The 22,371-nt window shown below is 36.3% G+C and overlaps 3 protein-coding genes across 6 annotated transcripts in view; 1 reads left to right on the top strand and 2 right to left on the bottom strand.

Annotated features, from left to right (window-relative positions):
- Positions 1-2,816: 2,816 nt before the first annotated feature.
- On the bottom strand, positions 2,817-4,355 carry LOC310648530 (vitelline membrane outer layer protein 1 homolog; the record flags this gene model as incomplete). The annotated part of the gene is made up of 3 exons (XM_083376428.1): positions 2,817-3,117; positions 3,948-4,060; positions 4,152-4,355. 3 exons carry the CDS (start codon positions 4,353-4,355, stop codon positions 2,817-2,819), a joined length of 618 nt encoding a protein of 205 aa, XP_083232554.1.
- Positions 4,356-9,597: 5,242 nt separating this feature from the next.
- DPH3 (diphthamide biosynthesis 3) lies at positions 9,598-14,274 on the bottom strand. Its single transcript, XM_083376103.1, has 3 exons — positions 14,001-14,274; positions 12,243-12,317; positions 9,598-10,909 (listed from the first exon to the last, which is right to left on the bottom strand). Exons 1-3 carry the CDS (start codon positions 14,106-14,108, stop codon positions 10,844-10,846), a joined length of 249 nt encoding a protein of 82 aa, XP_083232229.1. The 5' UTR covers positions 14,109-14,274; the 3' UTR covers positions 9,598-10,843.
- A 1,241-nt stretch (positions 14,275-15,515) lies between these two features.
- The window catches only part of OXNAD1 (oxidoreductase NAD binding domain containing 1), a 34,906-nt gene continuing 28,050 nt past the window's right edge, over positions 15,516-22,371 (top strand). For 2 of the 4 annotated variants that reach the window (XM_083377188.1, XM_083377187.1), the window contains exons 1-3: positions 15,516-15,806; positions 18,281-18,426; positions 20,507-20,570. In XM_083377188.1, the coding sequence (XP_083233314.1) occupies positions 18,305-18,426; positions 20,507-20,570 (186 nt within the window). In that variant the 5' untranslated portion in view covers positions 15,516-15,806; positions 18,281-18,304. Of the gene's footprint in view, positions 15,807-18,280; positions 18,427-20,490; positions 20,571-22,371 lie in introns of all 4 variants that reach the window. The other 2 variants (XM_083377190.1, XM_083377189.1) reach the window with 2 other exon arrangements.

Below are 22,371 nucleotides of genomic sequence, written 5' to 3'. Positions count from 1 at the left end.
TCTGAAATAGGATAAATTGAACCTGGTTCAGTGAGAATTCTGAGTTAATTTGTTTGATGATGCATCTATTTGTTTTTTTGACTGTCTATTGCAGGGGTGTCAAACTGCTGGCCTGCGGGCCAGTTGCATCATATGGAGGCTGTGCTCGCCCCAGCTCCGGGAATGCAAAAAAAGTCACAATACGTTGCGACACGTCACGTAACATGGCAAGTTTGACACCCATGGTCTATAATATTGTCAGGAGTCTTCTCCAACACCAAAGTTCAAAAACATCCTACCCAACAAAATGCAATTCAGTGGTGAGAAATATAAGGTTTTACACTTAGGCAAGAAAAAACAAAAGCAGGGGTATAAAATAGGTGGCACCTGTCTCAGCCACAGTAATTGTGAGAGAGATCTAACAATCCTAATGGACAATCACTTAAGTACAGCTAACAATGTGCTGCAGCAGCCAAAAAAGCCAATACAGTCCTAGGCTCCATCAACAGAGAATAGTATCAAAATTATATGAAGTATTAGTATTGTTTTGTACTGCACTAGTAAGACCACACTTGGAATACTACATCCAGTTCTGGTCAACATGATACAAAAAATATGTTGCGACTTTAAAAACAATGCAGAGAAGGAAAACAAAGATGATTAGGGGCCTGAAAGCAAAAGCATATGATGAATGATTGTAGGAATTTGGTGGGGTGGACTAGGGGTGACATAATAGCAGTCTCAATATTTGAGAGGCTGTCACAGAGAGGCAGGAGTCAACCTATTCTGAGGTTGGGACAAGAAGTAGCAGATGGAAGCTTATCAAAGAAAAATCCAATCCAGAATCCAGGAGAATACTCCCTCCTCCTCTTTTTCCCCAACAACAACCTTGTGAGATGAATTGGGCTGAGAGAGAATGTCTGGGCCAGATTTACCCAGCTGGCTTTCTTGGCTAAGGTGGGACTGGAACTACAGTTTCCTGGTTTCCAGCCTGATGCCTTAATCACTAGACTATTGCATGTGCATATGTATATGTATATGCATATGTTTATCTCCAGGCTGCTTTCTTGGCAACAATAATACAGAATTGGCTTCCATTGTCTTGTCTTCTATACCTTATTGATTGACTTTGCTTTTGTCCCATGTGGATGTATCCCTTCCCCTCTTGTTACTTTAGAGAAAGCCAGGCCTACTCTTCTCTCTATCAATCCTGTGTATTAAGAATGGGGTGTAAATTAGGATCTCGCCTGTTAGCTCAATATAGACACAAAAGTCCTTATAGGGAAATTGCTATGTGAGGTGCTGCACTACCATGCAGAATGACCTGCCTATTGGAGCGTTTACTTTTACAAGGATCTGACAAGTAGATTGCAGCAAGGTTGCAGAGCTGCGCTTACATTGCAAATCTATCAGAAAGATATATAATTATTACCTTCCCTTCTCTGAGAGGCAGAGGGAGAAAGAGATAGAAAGAGAAATAAAGAGAAAGAGAGATGTTATATCACCTTATATGTGTGTGTGTGTGTGTGTGTGTGTGTGTGTGTGTGTATAAGGTTTCACGATGTCCATCCCCATTCACCCCTGAAGGAGGGAGACATGTCTATTTTTAAATGGTAAATAGTATATGCTCAGTGCTTTTTTTGTAAAAGAAAAAGGTGCCGGAACTCACACATGTCATACAACCCACCTTGCCTACCCTACAAGGTTCCATCCAAAAAAGGTGCCGGAACTCCATTCTGAGCGTTCTATGAGAAAAAAAGCCCTGAGTATATCCAATGTGGTGTTTTCAATTACAATCATCACTAGTTTCATTTCATTGGAATCACATTGTTCCAATTGAGACCAAAGCCATGTACTGCCTCCTGGCGGACAGCGAGCCTTGCATTTCAATATTGTGACAGATGGCTAAACTATTCAAAACCTCCCTCTTGTACCCCCATCTCCAACTTCAGCTCATGTTAGTAGAATGATTGGTGGACATTTTATCATCCAGAGGCAGCTCTGGATGAATGCACCTAGGATTCTTTGATAGTCTCACACCATTTGTTCAGAAGGAAACAAATATCTTCCATATTACATAAATATTTTGATTTCAAACACGTGTAGTTCTGCAATTAGAATAGAATATTTAAAATGGGTTTTCTAAACATTCATTTTTCTTTTTGCTTGCTAACTGCAAATGCACTGTTAAGAAAATCCTGGTTTAAGTTATTTAACTGATAATCATTTTTATGGCATTGATAATTCATTCACTGGCATATTATTCCATTAATTAATAACAATACATATAGTCACAAGGGTGAGCACTTGGCCTGTGCTGTCAGCTTTTCATTTTTATTTTTATTTTCAACTATTGAGTAGATAATCAAATTATAAAAATAGATATCCCAACTATTTAAACGTTCATCATGAGAACAAGCCTGAAATTTATCCTTATGCAACCTTAAAAATGTGAGATGGTTAGTTCAGGACTAATTTGCCTTGTGTGGTGTGTGTGTGTGTGAGTACACATATAGGCGCACACATATATACATATATAAATATGTACACTATATCAGTAAACCAGAGTATATGAATGGGATTGGAACCCTCAGATAGTATTCTACCTTCAGAGAATGTTGTAAATAAATAAAATGAAAATACAAATTTATTTAAAGCATGATCACTGTTAGAGAATAAAAATTTTGTATTACTTATTACACCCCCATGCATACACACACATTCTACTCATCATTAATTATTTTCTTGATGGAAAAATACAACAAACAAGAAACAAATGCATATTCATTGCATAGTCATTTAATCATGCTAAAATGATTGCTTTGACTCTACAGAATTTATTCACAGCAGAAGAAGCGAACATCATTTAAGGCTGTATCGTCTACAAAAATGCCCTGGTAGGGCTCCTGCTTAGTTTGAAGGCCACAAATTCCTCCTCTCTCACAGGGTGTACTCCACTCACTGTATTCACCAAATGGACCACCAGCTTCTTCAATTTGAAGACCATTGCTGCAACGGAATCGAATGTTGTTTACTGCTGTGTCATCTAAAGCTCCTTGCTCTGGTTCAACTTTCAGCTGAAAAGAACGTAAAACACCATCACGTGGACACCATCTAATTCCTGACCAGTGTCCATATCTGGAAAAAAAAAGAAGATATCAGCAACATCTCTTTCAAAAGAGATTGTCTCTCACAGTAAGTTTATTTTATGCCTTGTGTGTGTGAATTGTTTGAGAAACAATAAAATATGCCTGTTTTGAGCTTACACAAGTGATTGCAAACTTTATAATGATAAATCTGACTACTGGTTGTCTATATTCTCCACTGAATTTAAGGACCATTTAATAGGCAGTCTATCTTAGTTTATAAAAAAAAACCTTTTACAACCAAAATAAACCAATCACAGGTAATTCAGGAATGGCATCTAGATTTCAGTGTTTCTTGTGATTAGATTTTAGCTGATAATAACTGGTAAGGAATGCATTTAAATAAGTAGCAAGCAAGTAACCACCTGTCACTTAAATAGGAATTAGTAGGTTATATTACTTCACAAACCCTTGATGTGATTTCTACATTCTTCATCACATCAATTCCAAACACATCTAATTTTTTTTGCCTAATGTGCTGTAAAAGAAAGCTAGTGATTCAACAAATTGCATTTTATAAAACTTTTTAAACTCCTTCCATTTAAAAAAAAGTTGAACAATGTCTATTTAGTCTAGAACAAGCATAAAAATAGCATGATCATTTTTTCAGTAACATTGATAAGACATATTTGTACTTTCAACTGAGTAATGTTAATTCCATTAGATTTTTATTAGTATACAGAAAACAGAATTGCTTCCTCTGTGCTCACTGAGAACATAAATATTTAAAAAGGGTAGTCTAGAAGCAACACTTTTTGTGTCAATGTCTAATTTTCTATAAAATTAAACAAATCAGAGATATTTGGAGATAACAAAACTTACTCTCCCGGTTCAGATTCAACAGTATACATAATATTATTGGTTTGATCAGTGGAACAGAATAATCGGATTCCATTGAGTGAAGTGTCATCACTAGCTCCTCTATATTCTTCCACCTAATGCAATAAGAGGAAAAAGACACTGAGATTCAGATAGCAAGTTTATAAATTAATTCAGTGTCTAAATGAGCACTGCACATAGGTTTACCCTTATGCTAAATCCAATGGCATACGATCCTGGTGGACACTTGTCAATCCATGTCCAAAGCCCCCAACGTCCTCCATTTTTAACTGTTATCGAATCATAATCCCTTCGGTTTGCAAAGGTACCATTAGCACTGATATATTGCCTATCCACAGCCGATGCAAGGCATACAGAAACAAGAACAAGGGCGACAGAAAGAGGCTGCATTTTCTTTTTTATGCAGGCTTGCCAAAGAAATGAAGAGAGCTGAAAATGTTATGCTGTTTGTACTTTATACCTTAGTTTATCTTCACAGGTGTCAATGCAATGATAGATTCTGCTTGGAAAAATAAACATACATTAACAGTTAGCAACAAACATTTATTAACTCAAATTGCTAACTGAATCTGGAATATTTCCCTCAGGTTTGTCCCTGAAAAATGTGTACCAGGCATAAAAGTAATTCATACTCTATTTTTCTCTTTAATGATCAAAAGAGACAATTATTTAGTGTAAACATCTGTGAAAATTCCAGATATTAATCTGTTTAAATCATTTGTACATTCTTACTTTGTGAACACAGGATTCATGATTGTCATAAAGATATCTTTAATTTGTTCGGAAGAAATTGAGGAAATCTGGTTTTATTTTATTACATTCCAAATAAATGTTTCAATTCAGATTACAACCTTCATAATTTTCTTATCTAGAATGAATAATTCTGGTAGGCGGTAGATGTATGTATGTATGTATGTATGTATGTATGTATGTATGTATGTATGTATGTATGTATGAAATTTATATGCTGCTCAGTTTATAATAATATTTTGAAGTATATTTGGGAGAAAAAGTGGCAAGTAAGAGAACAAATAAACGTATATATGTTCTTATACTGAATAGCTGCTGGGGGGAAAATTGTCCTGTCACAAGGTGGCTAATTATCTGAAACCAAGTTTGTCATATTGCTTGTTTGCCATCTAGAACACATTTTGTCTTTTTTATTCTGATGAAGAAAGCATACATCTGAACCAACTACCCATCAAGGTTTTTTTCACCCTAAGCATGCCAGTCAGGATTCTATGTGACTGACAGATTTTTATAAATAAAGAAAATGGAAGAAAATAGTACATTAGTATGCAGCATGCAAGCTACCCATTTATGATTTTTTAAAAATTAACATATTTTTTAAAAACTCAAAAAGCAGGTAGGACAGGGAGGTGGCAAAAGATGTGTTGCAACCTTGTGCATCTACCCTTGAGTTTAAAAAATATACAGAGAAATACACTGTTAGAATTAGAATTCTCTGTACAGTGAACAAGCAAATTAATGTAACATTCAGTTTCACATTACATTCAGACCAGATTCCAAACTTTTTTCAACCAACATCTTTGTTTAGCAGCTCCAAAGTCAGTCAAAATCTCTCATCAAATCACTTCATAAAATAGGCCTAGGATATTACCTTAATTATATATGAATTAATTTTATTTTTGTCCAAGATTCAAATTGCACAAATTAATCTTCCTTCAAGAATAAAGGGCCTTTTAATAATATATCACTGATATAATTACTTAATAGAGTTTTTCCTACAAGCTATTATTATTATTATTATTATTATTATTATTATTATTATTATTATTATTATTATTATTATTATTATTATTGGATCAGAACACCTGTAACTAATGATACATATGTACACACACACCCCAATGTTTACTCAGCAAGCTGAGAACACAAGATTAACTACATACATTGAGGAATTTTCAATTATGCTATGGTGAAGAGAAAGAGATGGTCACTAACTTCATAATGATTCCACCCTACATAGCTATTTTAGATGAAAACTGTATTCTATAATAGATCTGCAATATGACATGCTCTAAATTTAATTCATATTCCAGTTTATTTTTCCCATTGGCTTAGGCATAGAATTAAAACAGTGCAAGGTAAGATTCCTAAAATGAATGTTTGAATCTTCTCCTTCAATAATCTAGTAGCTCTCTGTGTCTGTGTGTGTGTTTGTGTGTGTGTGTCTGTGTGATATATACACACACATACACACACAAACACACACAAAATACTCAGAAAACTTTATTCTAAATAATTTCTTATATATATATATTTTGCCTATTAGCCCTAGAACTACAGCAGCGATAACCTTGTACTCAGATGTGGCACAAAAATGAGCAAACACTACTGGTAATCTAATATCAAACATCAAGGCTAAATGTTTAAAATTTTTGGGTTCAGGTAAACCTACATTAAATAATTCAAACACATAATTTTAAAAAATCAATATTGTTGACAGTTCAAGTTATATAAATATATCTTATTATTTAGCGAGAGTTCAGAGACCTACAAAAAAAACTTCAGTTATCATCACTGTAGATTGCATAGATTTGGATTAATTTATCAGAAGTGAATATTTAATTTTACAGGTGCTACTGACAGGAATGTCTCTGCTGTTGGAACATGTTGATACAGACCTAGATGGGATTGATAGACAAACTCATTTACTGAAGCTTATTTAGCTTAACTTGGAAGGTTATGAAACTGATCATTGGAATGAACGTTCATTTGAAAGTGTATTGTTGGGTAGTTTTTCTGGTTTCGATCATTGAATGTATTGACCTGTCAGTCTTGCTATTTAAGCATTACAAAAATTCCTATACAGTATGTAGAATGTTCTTTATCATTTTTTCAGATTACCAACTGCTGGCACTTTACCAATGAGTCTTTTATGTGTATTATGAAGTGAGCAGAATAAGACTTTTGTAGGAATATACTGTAGAGAGAATTTCAAGTTGGGAATCTTACCTTGCATTGCAAGAAGAGGTCACAGAAAGAGGCTGCTTTTTTTTAATTTGGTCTGGATGGGTACTGTCAATGTTAGCATAAGCTATTGCTGCTCAAGAATTGCCAACTGAGATTATTTCTAAGATAGTCTTTGCTTGTCTTCTGATTTTTAGTCTGTTTTGATAGCATAAACAACTAAGGCATCAGCTTCTCCAGTCAGTTACCACACTATACCTGCACATTTGGATCTTTCTTACTCAGTTGGGTGGCCATTCATGTGTTGTTGTCTGCTGCAAAGAAGATTGTGAGACTGACACTTCCTCTTCTTCTATCCTCCCAGAGTGGAAAAGGCTAAATGTTTGTAATAGGACATCTGAGGTCAGCAGCGTCCCAGACAAAGGAGGTGGGTGGTCTTCTCCATTTCAATCTTTCTGATTTTCTAACCCCCACTTCCTGGTGAGACTATGGTAGTTGGTGTCAAAAAGTAGAATGAGGCAGAGATGGAATGCCTTGAGAACTTCCTTTCTATCTTGGAAATGGGAAAGGAAAATAAGTTTCCAAGAAATTCAAGCAATACTTTTAACAGGAGTAAGTTAGTTTAATTTTGAATAGTACTGCATCACTGTGATAGTAGTTTTGGAATTGTAGACAAAATAAATTTGTGTTTAAAATGTGTGAAGTCTTCCTAAACAGAATAAAACTATAAATATACTCCCATTTATATGTGTAACACATATTTGTAAACAGGAGCTATCTTATCCCTTCAGTAACTATAAGCTATAGGTAGTTTTAGAAAGCAAAGTACAGAGAACACTATGCTGTTTAAATCTTTATTAAATTTATAAATGAATATAGATAAAACTGGTATGAACTTTGTTAAATTTGTATCTGTTCCATTTATAAAATGTTCAAGCTTACTATAATGCAAACAGATTTCATAAACTGATTTCTGGTATATGAGAAAACAGGACAAAATTGTTGCCTGCAATATGAACATTGAAGTTTTAAAATACTTATCTATGGAAATCATTTAAATAATAATAGTAAATAGACTACTGAATAAGTCTATAGACCATTACTGCTAAGCTTGTAAGCCGCCCTGAGTCTTCGGAGAAGGGCGGGATATAAATGGAATTAAAATAAAAAAAATATTTAAAAAAATTTCAACTTAATATTTAATAAGTTTTCTTTGCTCATACTGAGATGCACCTGAGAATTCTTAAAACACAAAATCTACATTTCATCAATTAAAAACATCTAGTATGTTTCTATCATATCTCATAGTATTATTTCTGCATGTATTCATTATATATCTGCCTACCTTACCCAGTCAACAAAATCAAGAAAATAATGCTAGACTATGTTTTTAGATTTTTTTCCCCCCTGAAAAAGAGCTACATACATTGGCAATTGAACTGTAACGTCCCTATCACTGTGAAGGTCAGTTTAATTTAAAAATATATTATTTCTCAAGTTAGGCTTGATGTTAAAGTAATATTGAAGTATAGCCACTGAAGACTAATATATTTTCCCTAAAATTAAATATACATATAGCATATAAAGCAATATTTGTTGAGTAAAAGAAACGGTCTGGTTTTTCAAGAAGCTGTTTATTTACAACCCATTGTCAAAAGGCAGATTGGCATATCAATATAAAAGTAGTCAGAAATGACACGTGGGGAAATGGATACTTGTCTTTCTATCATTTTCATCAAAAAAATCCCTTTCCCATTTTTATTTCCTTAAAGAGATAGCTAGCATTGGGCTCTTCTGGGAGTGGGTGTAGGGCAGAATTTGGTTTTCTATAAACCTGTTGATACTTTTTTCTACACTAATAATTCCATAGAGACATGAGATCAGTTTTCACTATAGTCAAATTTTGCAAATGTTAGTTATTAGTAACCCATAGTTTATCACTCTGCTGTAACAAGATAATTCCAGAACAGGACAGATACACAACCACATACCTATACACATTCTTTCTCTTTTACACAAATAGTTTTATATATTGTTACTGCCCCTTAACAGGTACATCACAGAAATTTGGCAGATTGTGGATGTTGCACCAAGCACTTTCTTATGAAGCAAAATTAAAGCCGCAGTCATATATATTCTCAAGATGCCTTCGTAACTGCCAAAGGTAAATGGATGGTGGGACTTACTGGCATTTGGGGAAGGCTGAACTGTTCACCTCTACATATTGTTTTTGTAACCATACAACACTATTTACACAACATATCACTTCCCTAATGTATTGCTTCTATGATAAAACCACATTTATTCAAAACCATAACTTATTTGTAACTTTCTCCACAAAAGGTATTTTTGACACAACATATTCAAACTAACAGTTGTAGAGGTGCTGTTATAGATAGAACACCTGCTCTTAGGGCTCACACACTCCTGGCTTATACAAAGAATGTGGGGAAGAACACACGAGAGCCATTACTACCACAGAATATGTAATAAGGTATGAGATTGTGCTATAGTAATTAGGATAGCTTTAAAAGAGCATTGGAGAAATTCTTGGAAGACACATCTATCAGGAACTATTCATCCCCAAGATTCAGTATTACTTCCATATATCAGTTCTGGTGAGTAATAGTAACAGTAATAGATATTGATTTAGGTTTTTATACTCTTCCCCCAAGGGACGTTTGTGAACTGTGGGTATCCCTGCTTCAAGCAGGTGGTGGATGCCATGACAGGGGCTTTAGTTAATATTTACACCTCTACATGACTAGAGTAGACTGACATAAGTAACTTACTATAACTGGATTCTACTACATACTTTTGTGTGGTGCTACCCGTGAGACAATAAGAAAAGTGCAGTTGGTATATAGCAGTCAAAAATAACACCAATTTTAATGTTGCAGCACTGGTTATCAGTGGATTCTTGACTCAAGTCAGAGTGCTGGCTATTAGTGATAAAGTCATTTTAAATGTAGCATAAAGGATAAATCAAATAATGGCTTGTTAAAACTTAATTTGCTTGCTCAGCCTGGTTATTGTGAAAGATTGTGGGGAATGGACATAACAAGAGACAGAGGGTTTGGCAGTTTATTTTATAAGCAGCAATTCAGCTGAGATAGCAAGAAACCCGAGAAAAGGAATTTCAAATCATTCAAAAAGATTCATCTTAATGAACCAAGTTTAAATGAGGGTGGTAAATTCCTCTGTTTCCAAAATTCTGCATTTATTCTAAAATTCACATTAATAATATCTTAATTAATGAAGTCTATACAGTTCTTGCTTCTTTGATCTTGCCCAATTGAGTGACCATGATAGTTACCCAGAGAAGGCCTGTTGAGAATGTCATACCCTCATACGGAACAAATATCTGGGGGATGGATTGGACAGCAAATCTTCTCCATGACACCCTTCACTTTCTAGAATACCACTCCCCTCCTGAGACATCATGGCTCCTCACCTAGTAGTCTTCCTCAAACAACTACCAGCTGTGTTTTTCAACAAGCCTATAGCCTCAGTTGATTGAGAGATGGTGCATATTATAGGGCTGAATTTGTATTACTGTTTCCATCTTATAAAACAAGCTGCAGTTTTTCTTTGTTAAAACACAAAACCAATAGTTTACATTTTATATTTTGTCAGAGGAATTAGAGCCCAGGTTCAATAGAAGAATTCAAGAAGCATTCATGATACCTATATACATGTCTACCATCTTCATTTTCAGCCTTAAACCTGATAGATTATTCACTACTTTCAAATATCAAATATTTGCACTGTCTCTTTATGCACAAGTAAACACAGTTTTTTTCCACATCGATTCCCGTCTGAGTTGAAGTAGCTATTGATATGCAATAAATTACTAAAGCATAAAGGATGAAGTCTTCAGAACAGGTATCCTTTCTGTCCAATCATTGCCATGCTATTCAATAACATTATTTACTGAATGAGTATCAGCATTTAACTAATTTTTTGCTTTCTGTAAGTGGTGAGACTTCTTCGCCACACATGAACTGTTCCTGAAATAAAAAAGAAGACACATATATTAATGTATGTATTGTAAGTACATACATATATTGTATATTTATTAATATGGCTGGTACAAATTAAATATAAACATCCAAATAATGAATCATTTATTTTAATGGGAAAAAATAACTTTCTGATGGTTCTACAAACAAGATCACTAAAAAAGAGAGCACTTAATATCATGGTGAAAGAAAACTTTTCGATATAAGCGCCACTGAAACTGAGGCACTTGTCATACCGTCTTTCAAGGTTTGAAATTCCTTAGTATTAGTTGCTCAGCACCAAATCTGGGCTATGGGGGGGGGGGTTAATCAAAAACATCCCGACAGAACTGATTCAAAAGTTCTTGGGTGCATCTAGCAGTGTGCAGGCATTATCATGAATCAACACCACACCGGAAGTCAGCATGTCCCGACGCTTGCTATGGATGGCTCGTCTGAGTTTTCATAACGTTTCACAGTAGACTTCTGAACTGATGGTCGAACCACACTCCATGCACTTCACTAGTAGTACTCCTTTGGCATCTTAACATTTGGTGGGATTTTCTATGGCACCACTTCCAGTGTGATGTTTGTTTACGATAATGCTCATCCGCACACCACTAGATGCACCCAAGAACTTTTGAAGCCGTTCTGTTGGGATATTCTTGATCACTGCCCCCCCTCCATAGCTCAGATTTGGCGCTGAGCGACTACTACTAAAGAATTTGAAACCTTGTCAGATGTTATGACAAGTGCCTCAATTTGAATGGTGATTATGTTGAAAAGTAATGTAATGTTGTAGTTTTCTAATGTATATAATAAAAGTTCTGTATCTGTGAGTGTCTGTCATTGATAAGGTTTATTTCCAAATTGCCCTCGTAATATTGTTTTTTGCATCATCATCCTCTTGTATACCAACCTCTATTTCATAACTAACAGGTGAAATCATTTAACTAGGTTTGAAGGCAGATGAGATAAAATGAATAGTGGTACTAATTATTCATTGAACTTCTTGCCTGGACTATAGTGAATCTTCAGTGAATGATTAAAAGTCATAGGTCGCAATCCAAGAATTATCCTATAATTATCTTTTAGAATTACTATGCATTCAAAATAAGAGGGAGAAGAATTTATTAAGACAGACACCCCAAAGATTAGATTATTTTATCACTCATTGTATTTGGCCAGTTATTATGTATTGTTTAAGTACTGTAGCTACATAATAAATAAACTTATATGCCATCTAACTCCCAATGACTCTGGATGATCTTTGCTGGTTATTGACCTTGAATAAAATGTCACCAGTTTTGAAAACATAGTCTAAAACAAGTACATTCCTCACCTTGTCGTAGATCACTTTGACTATAAGTGAACAACTTGGGCAGGTTGCTACATCTTCTCCATTCTCCAGATCTTCCTGCAATAATACATAAAAATTTGACGTCTTAATAAAGCATAGCCATTTAATGTGTAAAAAGAAGATGGCAAAATCCAAGTCCTGTCTGCTACATATTTCTGAAATAACAAAACACTTCTCACAACTGTATGGGGTTTCAAATCACTGAACTCCTCCTGCTAAAGTTTGAAGTCAGTAGGTAGAATATCAGGATACATATAAAGCCAACTGCCCATATGCTAATTTTTCTGCCAAAAGCAATTTGCTTTTTTCACCTCAAAATCTAAGTATTTTGAATTTTAAAGATATCTTCTATGAATCTGCACAATATTACAACTGGTTGAGCACCCTGGAAAGAGTGAGAAAAGAAATGTTAATTTATTATATATAATCTCAATCTCAAGTTTGTTTTGGATTTCTCAAGAGAAAAGAACTCCAAAACAAGAGAACTCCAAAACAAAAAGGCATTAAAGTTTCCTCTAAAGGCCCTGAACTCAGTTCAATAATTCACTTACAAATTCAGCAGTGCTCTAGGTGGCAGATGTCCTTGAGAGTGTTTTGTTTAAGTGATTTATTAATATTATCTTCTCTGAAAAAAAGTCTCTTCCTGGTCATACTTACTATAATATCTATATAGGACTGACTTAAAAGCTTCATTTTAAAAACCAGTTAAATGCTTAATTCTTTCAAACTCTACCTCGTTAGATCTTAGCAGTGTAGACATTTAGACACTGTTCTAATTTTAGCTTAGGGCATATGTTCATCAGAAGAGAACTAATAATAGATCTCAATTTCCTATGATCACAAATTAATTTTTATCTGTTCAACCATATCCATACAAATTATTTCCCAAAATCATAGTGCTGAATTGCACAGCTTGGGTAAATGTGGACATTTCTCCGGACAACTAAATTATAACATTCTGAAGAAATCTTTCAACTCAGAAAAGAACAATAAATACCCACAACAGTTCCCTCAAGGCTGAAGAATGTCTATCCTTGCCACAGGAACACAAAGTCTACATTATTTATTGCTATATTAATTGATCCAATTTAGTTTTGAGGTAAGATTAAACTGCGGATCCTGATTTTTAAACCCAGGTTAGGATGGCACTGCATTAAAATGCTTCTGTCCATCTAAAGCTTCTCAGGCTTATCAATCTTTTTTTAATTTAATAATATTATATCCAATCTGCCTTGCCCTATTATCAGTATACCAAGTTCCCATTGGCTATGTTTGAACATCTCTCTCAGTTGGAACAAATTATTACAATATTTTATAACCACTGTGACTGAACACAGGAGAAGAAGCATCAGGCCTCCCCAACTTGGCACTTTCTAGATGTACTGACTACAACCTCCTCAATCCTAAACCAGAAGTGCTTGGAGTCCAAACATATCCGGAAAGCTCTAAAGCAATGTTTATCAAACTTGGCGTGCTGGCAATTTTGGGAGTTGAAGTCCACCCATCGTAAAGTTGCCAATTTGAAAACCACTGCTCCAGTGCCTATCTTGCAGAAGACGGAAAGAGCAGCAGGCTTAATGGTCGCCTATGTTCGCAGTTCTACTTTCCTACATGACGAACAGTCAAGGACAATTTGTATTTTGATGGTTTGCTCCAAGATGAGAAATGCTCACGTAAAAATGTATGTCACATGGCAATGTCTCTCATCCCTAGAAATGATTGGCTCACTCATACCCTTACCCGCGTAATAAGAAAGCGGTCACCACAGGGGCACGGATAGCTGTAGGTCTCCGTATCTTCATCGTACTCGAAGTCCTCTATCTCCACTTCGTCATGGAAAATGGACATGTCGCAGGGCGATTCTTTGCCTCCCTCCGCCAAACGTAGCCAGCGCCGCGTGTCCAAGAAAACCGGCAACGGCACTAAAATAAAGCAATCTAAACCTTCACCACCACCATATTTGTTCCGGATTGAAGCTACGAATGATTTCTAGCCAATAAGCATTCAAGATGAGATTTGACAACCTCTCTAGTCGCATGATATCCAATAAAAATGAGCGAGGTAGAACTCGTGCTCAAGACAAAAAGCTATAGAGCTGTAAAATATAGAAAGAAATCCTGTATCCGTTGCATTGCTCATGGGTTCGAACAGCGGTGTCATCCTATTAAAAGAAAAAAAAAAGTGACCAATGAGACTCCAAGATTGTGGAGGGCGGATCACGTTCTTGCTGGGGGCGAGGGGGGGGGGCAGCAGCACATCAGAACTCCGGCTTACGTAATAATAAAGGATTCCTATAATCCCACCCCTAAGTTATAGAACTAGAAAGTATAGAGCAGTTTTTTTCATCCCTGGCAATTTTGAGATGACCTCACTTTCAGAATTCCTTAGCCAACAACTCTGGGAGTTGAAGTCCAACACAACTTAAACCTGCCGAGATTAAGAATCACTGCTGTAGGGTGATATGCGCTTTGTTCCTCTGCTTGAAATTAAAAGCCGGTGTTTTTCACCTCCATGTCGGATGGTCTTTTATATATATATGGGATTCCGCCGAAACGTTGCGCCCACACCTCCAGTTCCACGCGGGGAAAAACCCGAAAAACCAAGGATCCACATATATATGTATATATATATGTATATGTGTATATATATATATATATATATATATATACATATATACATATATACATATATACATATATACATACATATATGTATATATGTATATATATATATATATATATATATATATATATATATATATATATATACACATATACATATATATATACATATATATGTGGATCCTTGGTTTTTCGGGTTTTTCCCCGCGTGGAACTGGAGGTGTGGGCGCAACGTTTCGGCGGAATCCCATCCGTCATCATCACCATCATCACCATCTCCCAGAAGAAGGAAGCTAAAGCCTGATGATGACGGATGGGATTCCGTCGAAACGTTGCGCCTACACCTTTAATTCTACGCGGGGAAAAACCCGAAAAACCAAGGATCCATATATATATATATATATATATATATATATATATATATATATATATATATATATATATATATATATATATATATATATATATATATATATATATATATATATATATATATATATATATAAGTTAGGCCTAAAAAGCATGAAATGTCACCCATCTGCAAAAGCAGAATCATTTAAACCGGAAGTGCCGAAATCAGAGCTGGAATGGTGCCTCCTGTTTTAGGGACCGTTTCCGCTGAATTTCTCCGGGTGCCGGTTATTTCCTTAGGACTTTGAGGGAGTTGCTCAAGTGTTGTTGCTGGCTTCTAAATGATGTAGTTAGGCTGGAAATTTAGCTGGAAGAAGAAGTGGCGTTCAAGGAAGCGCTGGAGAAATAAATGCAGTCTGTCAAAGCTGAAGAGAAAAGGAAGATCTGTCTAAAATAATGCTTAATCCATAAGGAAGAAATAAGGGTTCGCGGTCAAAAACTGAGAAGCTGGATCCCATTTAGTAAAATCTGCTTGTGAAATGAGCACCCTGTTGGGCACTTCTCGCCCTGTGAGGTGAGTCGGACGAAAGACGGCTGAATGGGGCCAGAGGCAGCCCGTGAATTCTGAGTTGATCTGTTCCTGCTCTTCAGGCCTATTGACAGTTTGAAATGACCTTTCTGTGTATTGGGCTGCAGACGCAACCATCTTCAAGCAGCAATAGCTTTAGGAAGCCCAATTAATGTGTTTATAATCCAGTTATGTATCTGGTTTTTCATTCATTTCTTTCCAAATGAATCAGCTGAGCTACTGTTTATCTAATGTAGGATGAATAAATTACTACTGTTCAGAAATAATTACATTGATTCCCATTTGTTAGTGAATGTATCCAGAAGATGGTTAGGCAGCCTTCAGAATTCAACTCTTGTAGGTCATAATCAGCAGGAATGGTAGTGACTTTAAGGCAGTGGCTATACAGCACCCTAAAACATATTTTGCCGAATTATGGTTAACAAAATCCCAGTTGGCTGAGTTCCTACAATATCATTAATCATTAACCATCCTTTACCAATCATAATGGCTGAGCCTGCAGAGCATTCTAAGTTGCAAGCAAGCAAATTCCATTTTTGCTTAGTATATTATGTAATCTAAGAATTGTTACACTGAAACAGGATTTTTGAAGTTAATGGTGGTTCTTAATGAGGAAAGTATAAAGATATTCAATGTATAACACAAAATATTAGCTTTATGTAATGGAAGCAGTCACAGCAGCACATAATTGACTTTGGCTTATAAAAACTGAGTTCCTGATGAGAAATCATCAGGAAATGCCAACACTATAGGGTAGATTGGGAATTCAAGAAAAAACCAGGAAGAAGGGGATGTTCCATAACTTAATTTATAATGGGAACCAAGACAAATTTATGGTTTTAAGAAGTCACACAGAAACCCAATTACTGTTGTTCCAAATATTATCCATCTTATGTTATAAGAATAAACATTGGGAAAGTTTTATTTGCTCTTTCTAAAAGTGGATGTTTGAAATGTTTTAGCATAAGAGATTTTAAGTGCCAGCAGATGTCACTATTGTTCATTATAAATAGTTAATGTTACAGAATATGTAGGAAAAGGAAACAAATGCTTATTTGTACAGTGCAGTTCTTATGTAGTACAAGTATAATAAGCAGGGTGTTAAATGATTACTATAACAATGTAATAAATTGAAATGTTAGCAAAATATTAAGAGCTTTGGGGAATTTTAAAAGAGCCAGTATAGTCTAGTGGCTAAGGCACCAGGCTACAAAGTGGAAGACCATAAGTTTAAATCCAGTCTTAGCCATGAAAGCCAGCTGGGTAACCAGTCATACTCTCTCAACCCAATCCACCTCACAGGGTTGTTGTTGTGGGAAAAATAGGAGGAGGAAGGTTTGTTGAATATGTTGTCGCTTTGAGTTATTTGTAAAAATAATAAAGATTTTATTTTATATAAAAAATAAATATAAATAAATAAATTAAAATAAAATAAAAATAAACAAACTTACAATTAAATAAGTCCAGAAATCTTAATCCACTTCATCAGATATGGAATGAACTCTCAGAACAAGAACTTGATACATATTCAGTTTCAGAAAAGAGTCTGAGATAATGATAGGATCAAGCAGAATTGTTTTAAAAGTTGGAAGCAGAGAAATTAACTTATTTTTCATAGAAAATAGCAAAAAAATATCCAAAGATTCTGCAATAGGTATTTTTACTCATATTTTTTTCACATACAAATTGAAAAATGAATTCTAGGAATTATGGATGAAATTCACATTTTGTGGCAATTACTTTGACTATGTTGAAGACTTCTCCAAGTTATCATTTGTAACTTGCCTTACACTGTTCATTTTAAGTTCATGAGATTTAGAAATAAAATAGACAATATCAAATTTACCAAAACAAGATTTTGACATTAATAGCATGAGGGATTAGCAATGTAGGTTAAGTTAGGTTGAGAATCAACTTTACTAAACATAATGGGATTTTTCAGTAAATACGTATGGAATTGCTTAATGTAGGTTTTTAACAAGTTCTTAATTGAAATGTAAATCTTTAGTTCATGAGCTGGATAATTCTAGCAGAATTGCTTCATTGGGATGTGACTGTGTTCAAGACTAACAAATAATATTACTAACTGGTCTACATCCTCCCTCTTCTTGAGTTTCTTTGAGTCCAATCTTTGATACTAGTTTTCCCCCCAACAAATACCTTAGTAAGTTGGAGGATCCCACATATGACACAAATATTGTTTCCTGCTTGGGTGTCTTTGAAACAGCCACAGATTGAGAGGGATATGATCTTTATGATGTGAATAATGGTTTACATATTTCTGTGATGTCAGCAGCAGTCTAAAAGTTCATTTATTTTCTTTGAAGCAAAGTGCCAAAGTAATACTTCTGTTGATACTTAGTGTGCTTTAAAAGTTTACAGCTTGACTATTTGACATTACTGCCAATATTTGTTTATTGAAAAATCGATGCAAATATTATTTTAAATTGCCTTTACAGGAACATTTAACATAAAAGAACATTATGATATGTATAACAGCTTTTGGTTTGCCTATATTAATGAAAAGTGCCAATAGAATTCTTCCCTGCTATTCTTCATACTTGTGTCTAAGACTGGCAGCTATAAGATACTGCACAATAAATGGGTGAGCTATCAAATATTAAGTACTACTGTGAAATGAAAATATTAACATAGCATTGGTATTACTTTTCTTTACAAAGTGAATAAAGAATTAGTTGCTAACCATCATCTTCTAGAATATAGTATAATGAAATTTGGATCAACAGGCTGATTTTAGGACTTATCTTGTTTGGAGTGAAACAGTTTTATTGAACAGTTTAGTACAGTTTTTCAGTAAAGTATGATTAAATGGGAGATGAAGGTTCTGAAATTACTATGGGCAGAAATAATAAATTACTTTCTCAAGTTAATACATGGGATCATGTTATACACATGATTAGCAACATCTGCTGCTTAACAAAAGAGGTTTACAAGTAGTCTTTTATTTACGCCCATTTGTTTAATGATGGTTTAAAATTACGATGGCCTCAGAAAAAGTAACATGACCTATACTCACACTTAGGGACCTTTGCATCATCTCTGTGGATACTTGATCGCAGCTGGGATGCTTGATGACCAGCTTCCATTTATGACTGGTTGCAGACATGTCAAACAACAGATTTGGCCCATGGAACTGTCCCAGAAATGGCAAGGGATCAGCCTCTGCTGCCCCAGCCCTGGCCCACCCCAGCGCATGCATAGTAAATGGTGAGCACTTGGGGGCTGGTGGTACACAGCAGCAGCTGCAGCTGATTTGTCTCACCCCATCCCTCCTGACCTCACTCCATCACACCCAGCTTTGCCCCACTTTGCCAGACCTCTTCTCTTCTCCCCCACCTCTGCTTTGCCGGGCCACATATCACCACGTCCAGCCCCACTTTGCTGGGTCTCTCCTCTCCTCACTCAGCCCATGGAGTTCTGTCAACCTTGTGCCGCAGGGCTTGGGATGCAGCCATCCTTGATGGGGTGGCTCACATGTTGCTGGCCACCGGCAGTTCCAGGCTGTGGCTCTGCATGCAACGTGAGTGCCTTGTTCCCCTCTCCGGCCCTACCACATGGCAGAGAGAGCGACTGGTAGCTGGCCCCTGCCAGCACTTGGCTTGTGCCACCACGTGCTCCCATTTGTCTGCCATTCATCCCACTGGCTGGGTCCCATCCACTGGGCAGTATGGAGGGAGGAAGGAAGGAGATGGGAATGAGAAAGAGGGAGGCAGAGAAGGAGGAAGGGAGGGAAATGGAAAGTAAAGGAAGGAAGGAAGAAGGAGGTAAGTACAGCTGGGCATACCCTCGGGGAAGTGGGGCTGCACTAAGCTGGGCTGTGGGGTCCTGGTGCCGCAGAAGCTCGAGGGCTGGGTGCTTGACCTCTGCTGCCAGGGCTCTGGGCAGCCTATGCCACCGTCTAACCCCCACACACACACATACAGCCTGAGAGGGACGGTGAGCCTCCTCCAGTGGACCATGCCCTGATGCTTGCTTCAGTCCCCCCCCCTCCGCCAGATACCCTCAGATCCATCCCAGTCCTGCTCAGGACCTCAGAGGTGCCCCTGATGCGAGCTATGTTGAGTTGGGCACACCCACCTAGTAGCCATGCCCCCCCAGCCATGCCCAGCCAGTAGGCCATGTCCATCCTGGCCATATCCTACTAGCCCCCCGAGCGCAACCACAGTGCTGATGCGGCCCTCAATGAAATTAAGTTTGACACACCTGGCCTATTTGATAATAAAATTATTTCAAAAGTAGTTAAGCTTAATTCAAGAATACAGATTTTCTATTTTAACAACTCATTCTGCTTCATGAATATAAACTGGGTCAATAGGATTTGGTTTTTTTTTAAAGATTTAGAAAATGTAATGGATGGTTTTCAAGTCTTAATAATGCAACAAAGCATTGTTCAGCAGCAGTGTACTTCTAAGTATTAAATACTGGGCACTAGTATTTTCATGACTATATGCTTTGTTTTTTAGTCTCCAAATAATGCAATCAGATTGCTGTTGAAAACAGTAAGCAATTACATAGATTTTTGTCAGTCCAAGGGACACATTCTTATGATATCATAGTTAGAGATCAATGAGTCTGAAGTTACTATTTAAAAGAGTGTTCAGTGATCAGTTCAAGCTGTAAAATTATATTGAGTAATGATACATCTCAGTTTGCCTTATTTATAGCAAAATGAAATCCAGAAGAAAATCAGATCATCTGGAAAGAACAGCAAATGATTTTCGACATGAGGTTGGTATTGTAGTGTATGAGCATGAAATGTGCTATATATGGTGAAAATATTGGATAAATTTGGTAATAATTTGACCCTTCTCTATAATCATTTGTTTTCATCTATAATCCTTTGCAACTTGCTGCATGGTCATCCATATTTTAGTTACCTCTCTTTTGGATTATTGCAATGTACTGTGCATGGAGCTGCCCTTAAAGACCGCCTGAAAGCTGCAAGTGATGTAGAATGCAGTGGTATGCACAGTTTTGGGGATCCCACAATTTACCCAAGTAACACAACTGGCTGCACATGTTTTCAGTTGCTTTCTGGGTACAATTCAGGGTGCTGCTTATCACCTTTAAAGCCCATATACTGTAGCATCTCTCTGTGTGCATTTGCCTATCCTATTAGATTAGACAGGGTGAGTGCACCCCAGGCCCGCTCCATTAATTGTTGCTATCTGATGGGACCTTAGATTGTGTATTCTTCATGGCCATTCCGGTCCTCTGACCAGTCTCCCACTGGAGATCAAAGGTGTCCTTACCCTTTTAATCTTACACCTGGCTCTTGCCCCCAAGCATTGGAATAAGATGGAGATGAAGTTTAAGGTTGTTTGGTTTGGTACTTGGGGGAAGAATATATTTTTGACCATATTGTATGGATTGTTGTGAGCCTTCTAGAGTCGGCTTACAAAATAAGTGCCATTGAAACAATAAATGTAGCTAGAAAAAAAGAACTGAGAAAATTATTGTTTCCAGAAGATGCAGGATGTTTGCTTTTTTATTTATTTATCAAATTTATTAGGCCACCATCTACCAACAATCTGAATGGCAAACATATATAGTAAAACACTGACAATTGTAAAACCACAAGTTGAGCTCCTCTTATTGAAAATCTCAAAGGACATCCTCACCTTACATCCATGCTAGGACTCTAGAGCTAACAACTTGATTCCTTCTGAAGTACTTGGTGAGGTTGGGGCCATCTATAACTTTGGCGAGGGTGGGTGGATGTTGCAGCTCTTTTATAACACAAATTCCATGACAAAGGTACATTATCTATTACTCATCTAGTGACATTGCTTCATGGTGGCACTCTTCACTCAGAGAAAGTGGAGTTTGCCTACTCTGACAGAGCTGATGGGATAAGTAGAAACCCCTAAGGAAAGTGGTCTTGCAAGTAACCTGGCTCCACACCACACAAGGTCTTAAACTCTGACTGTACTAATTGGGTGTGTGAATGAGTATTCTGGCTTACAATGTATATTTTGCCTCCCCAATATTGAGTAGCAAAATTTGAAGAATAATATTTCTTATGATTGTGGTCCTGCTTTAACGTATACAGTACAACTTATGAATGAACAGTATTCTGGTATTCTGATGTTCAGTTTGTTCTACTTGGCTTTGCCTGTCAATGGGAGTAAAGAAGTACATTTGGATAACTGTGGTTCACTAAGGGTTACATCTAGAGTGGTAACTCTTGATGATTTCTCTTATAGTATATGACACTCCTGACATTGTCAGGAGGGTACTTTGGTATAGTTCTCACTTTGTACATAGCAGTAAGCAAAGCACTTTTCACATTTGTTTTGCTGCTATCACTGGCAAAATAAATTAATGGAAACAGCTGAGCTACATTGGGCTATACATTTCCAATTCTTGGAAACTGTGGGAACAAAAATATTTTCTGATGTTCAGAGTCACTTTGGCAAGATAAGCCGTCGTATAAATCAAACAAATAAACATTTTGAGGATTATTTAAAAACCAAAGGGACATCACTTTTTTCTAACAACATTGTGTGCAAGATCCAGTTCAGAAGTC

The sequence above is a fragment of the Vipera ursinii genome (genome assembly GCF_947247035.1).
Source record: "Vipera ursinii genome assembly, chromosome: Z".
NCBI classification, from domain to species: domain Eukaryota; kingdom Metazoa; phylum Chordata; class Lepidosauria; order Squamata; family Viperidae; genus Vipera; species Vipera ursinii.
This window is presented reverse-complemented; position numbering and strand designations above follow the sequence as displayed.

Bases quoted from the DNA above. Each gene is read 5' to 3' on its own strand.
- DPH3 (XM_083376103.1), bottom strand. From the start codon at position 14,108: ATGTCCATTTTCCATGACGAAGTGGAGATAGAGGACTTCGAGTACGAT. The intron at 12,318-14,000 runs GTAAGGGTATGA...GTATTATTGCAG, and splicing joins ACCGCTTTCTTATTACGCGG to GAAGATCTGGAGAATGGAGA. The intron at 10,910-12,242 runs GTGAGGAATGTA...TTTTTATTTCAG, and splicing joins TCAAAGTGATCTACGACAAG to GAACAGTTCATGTGTGGCGA.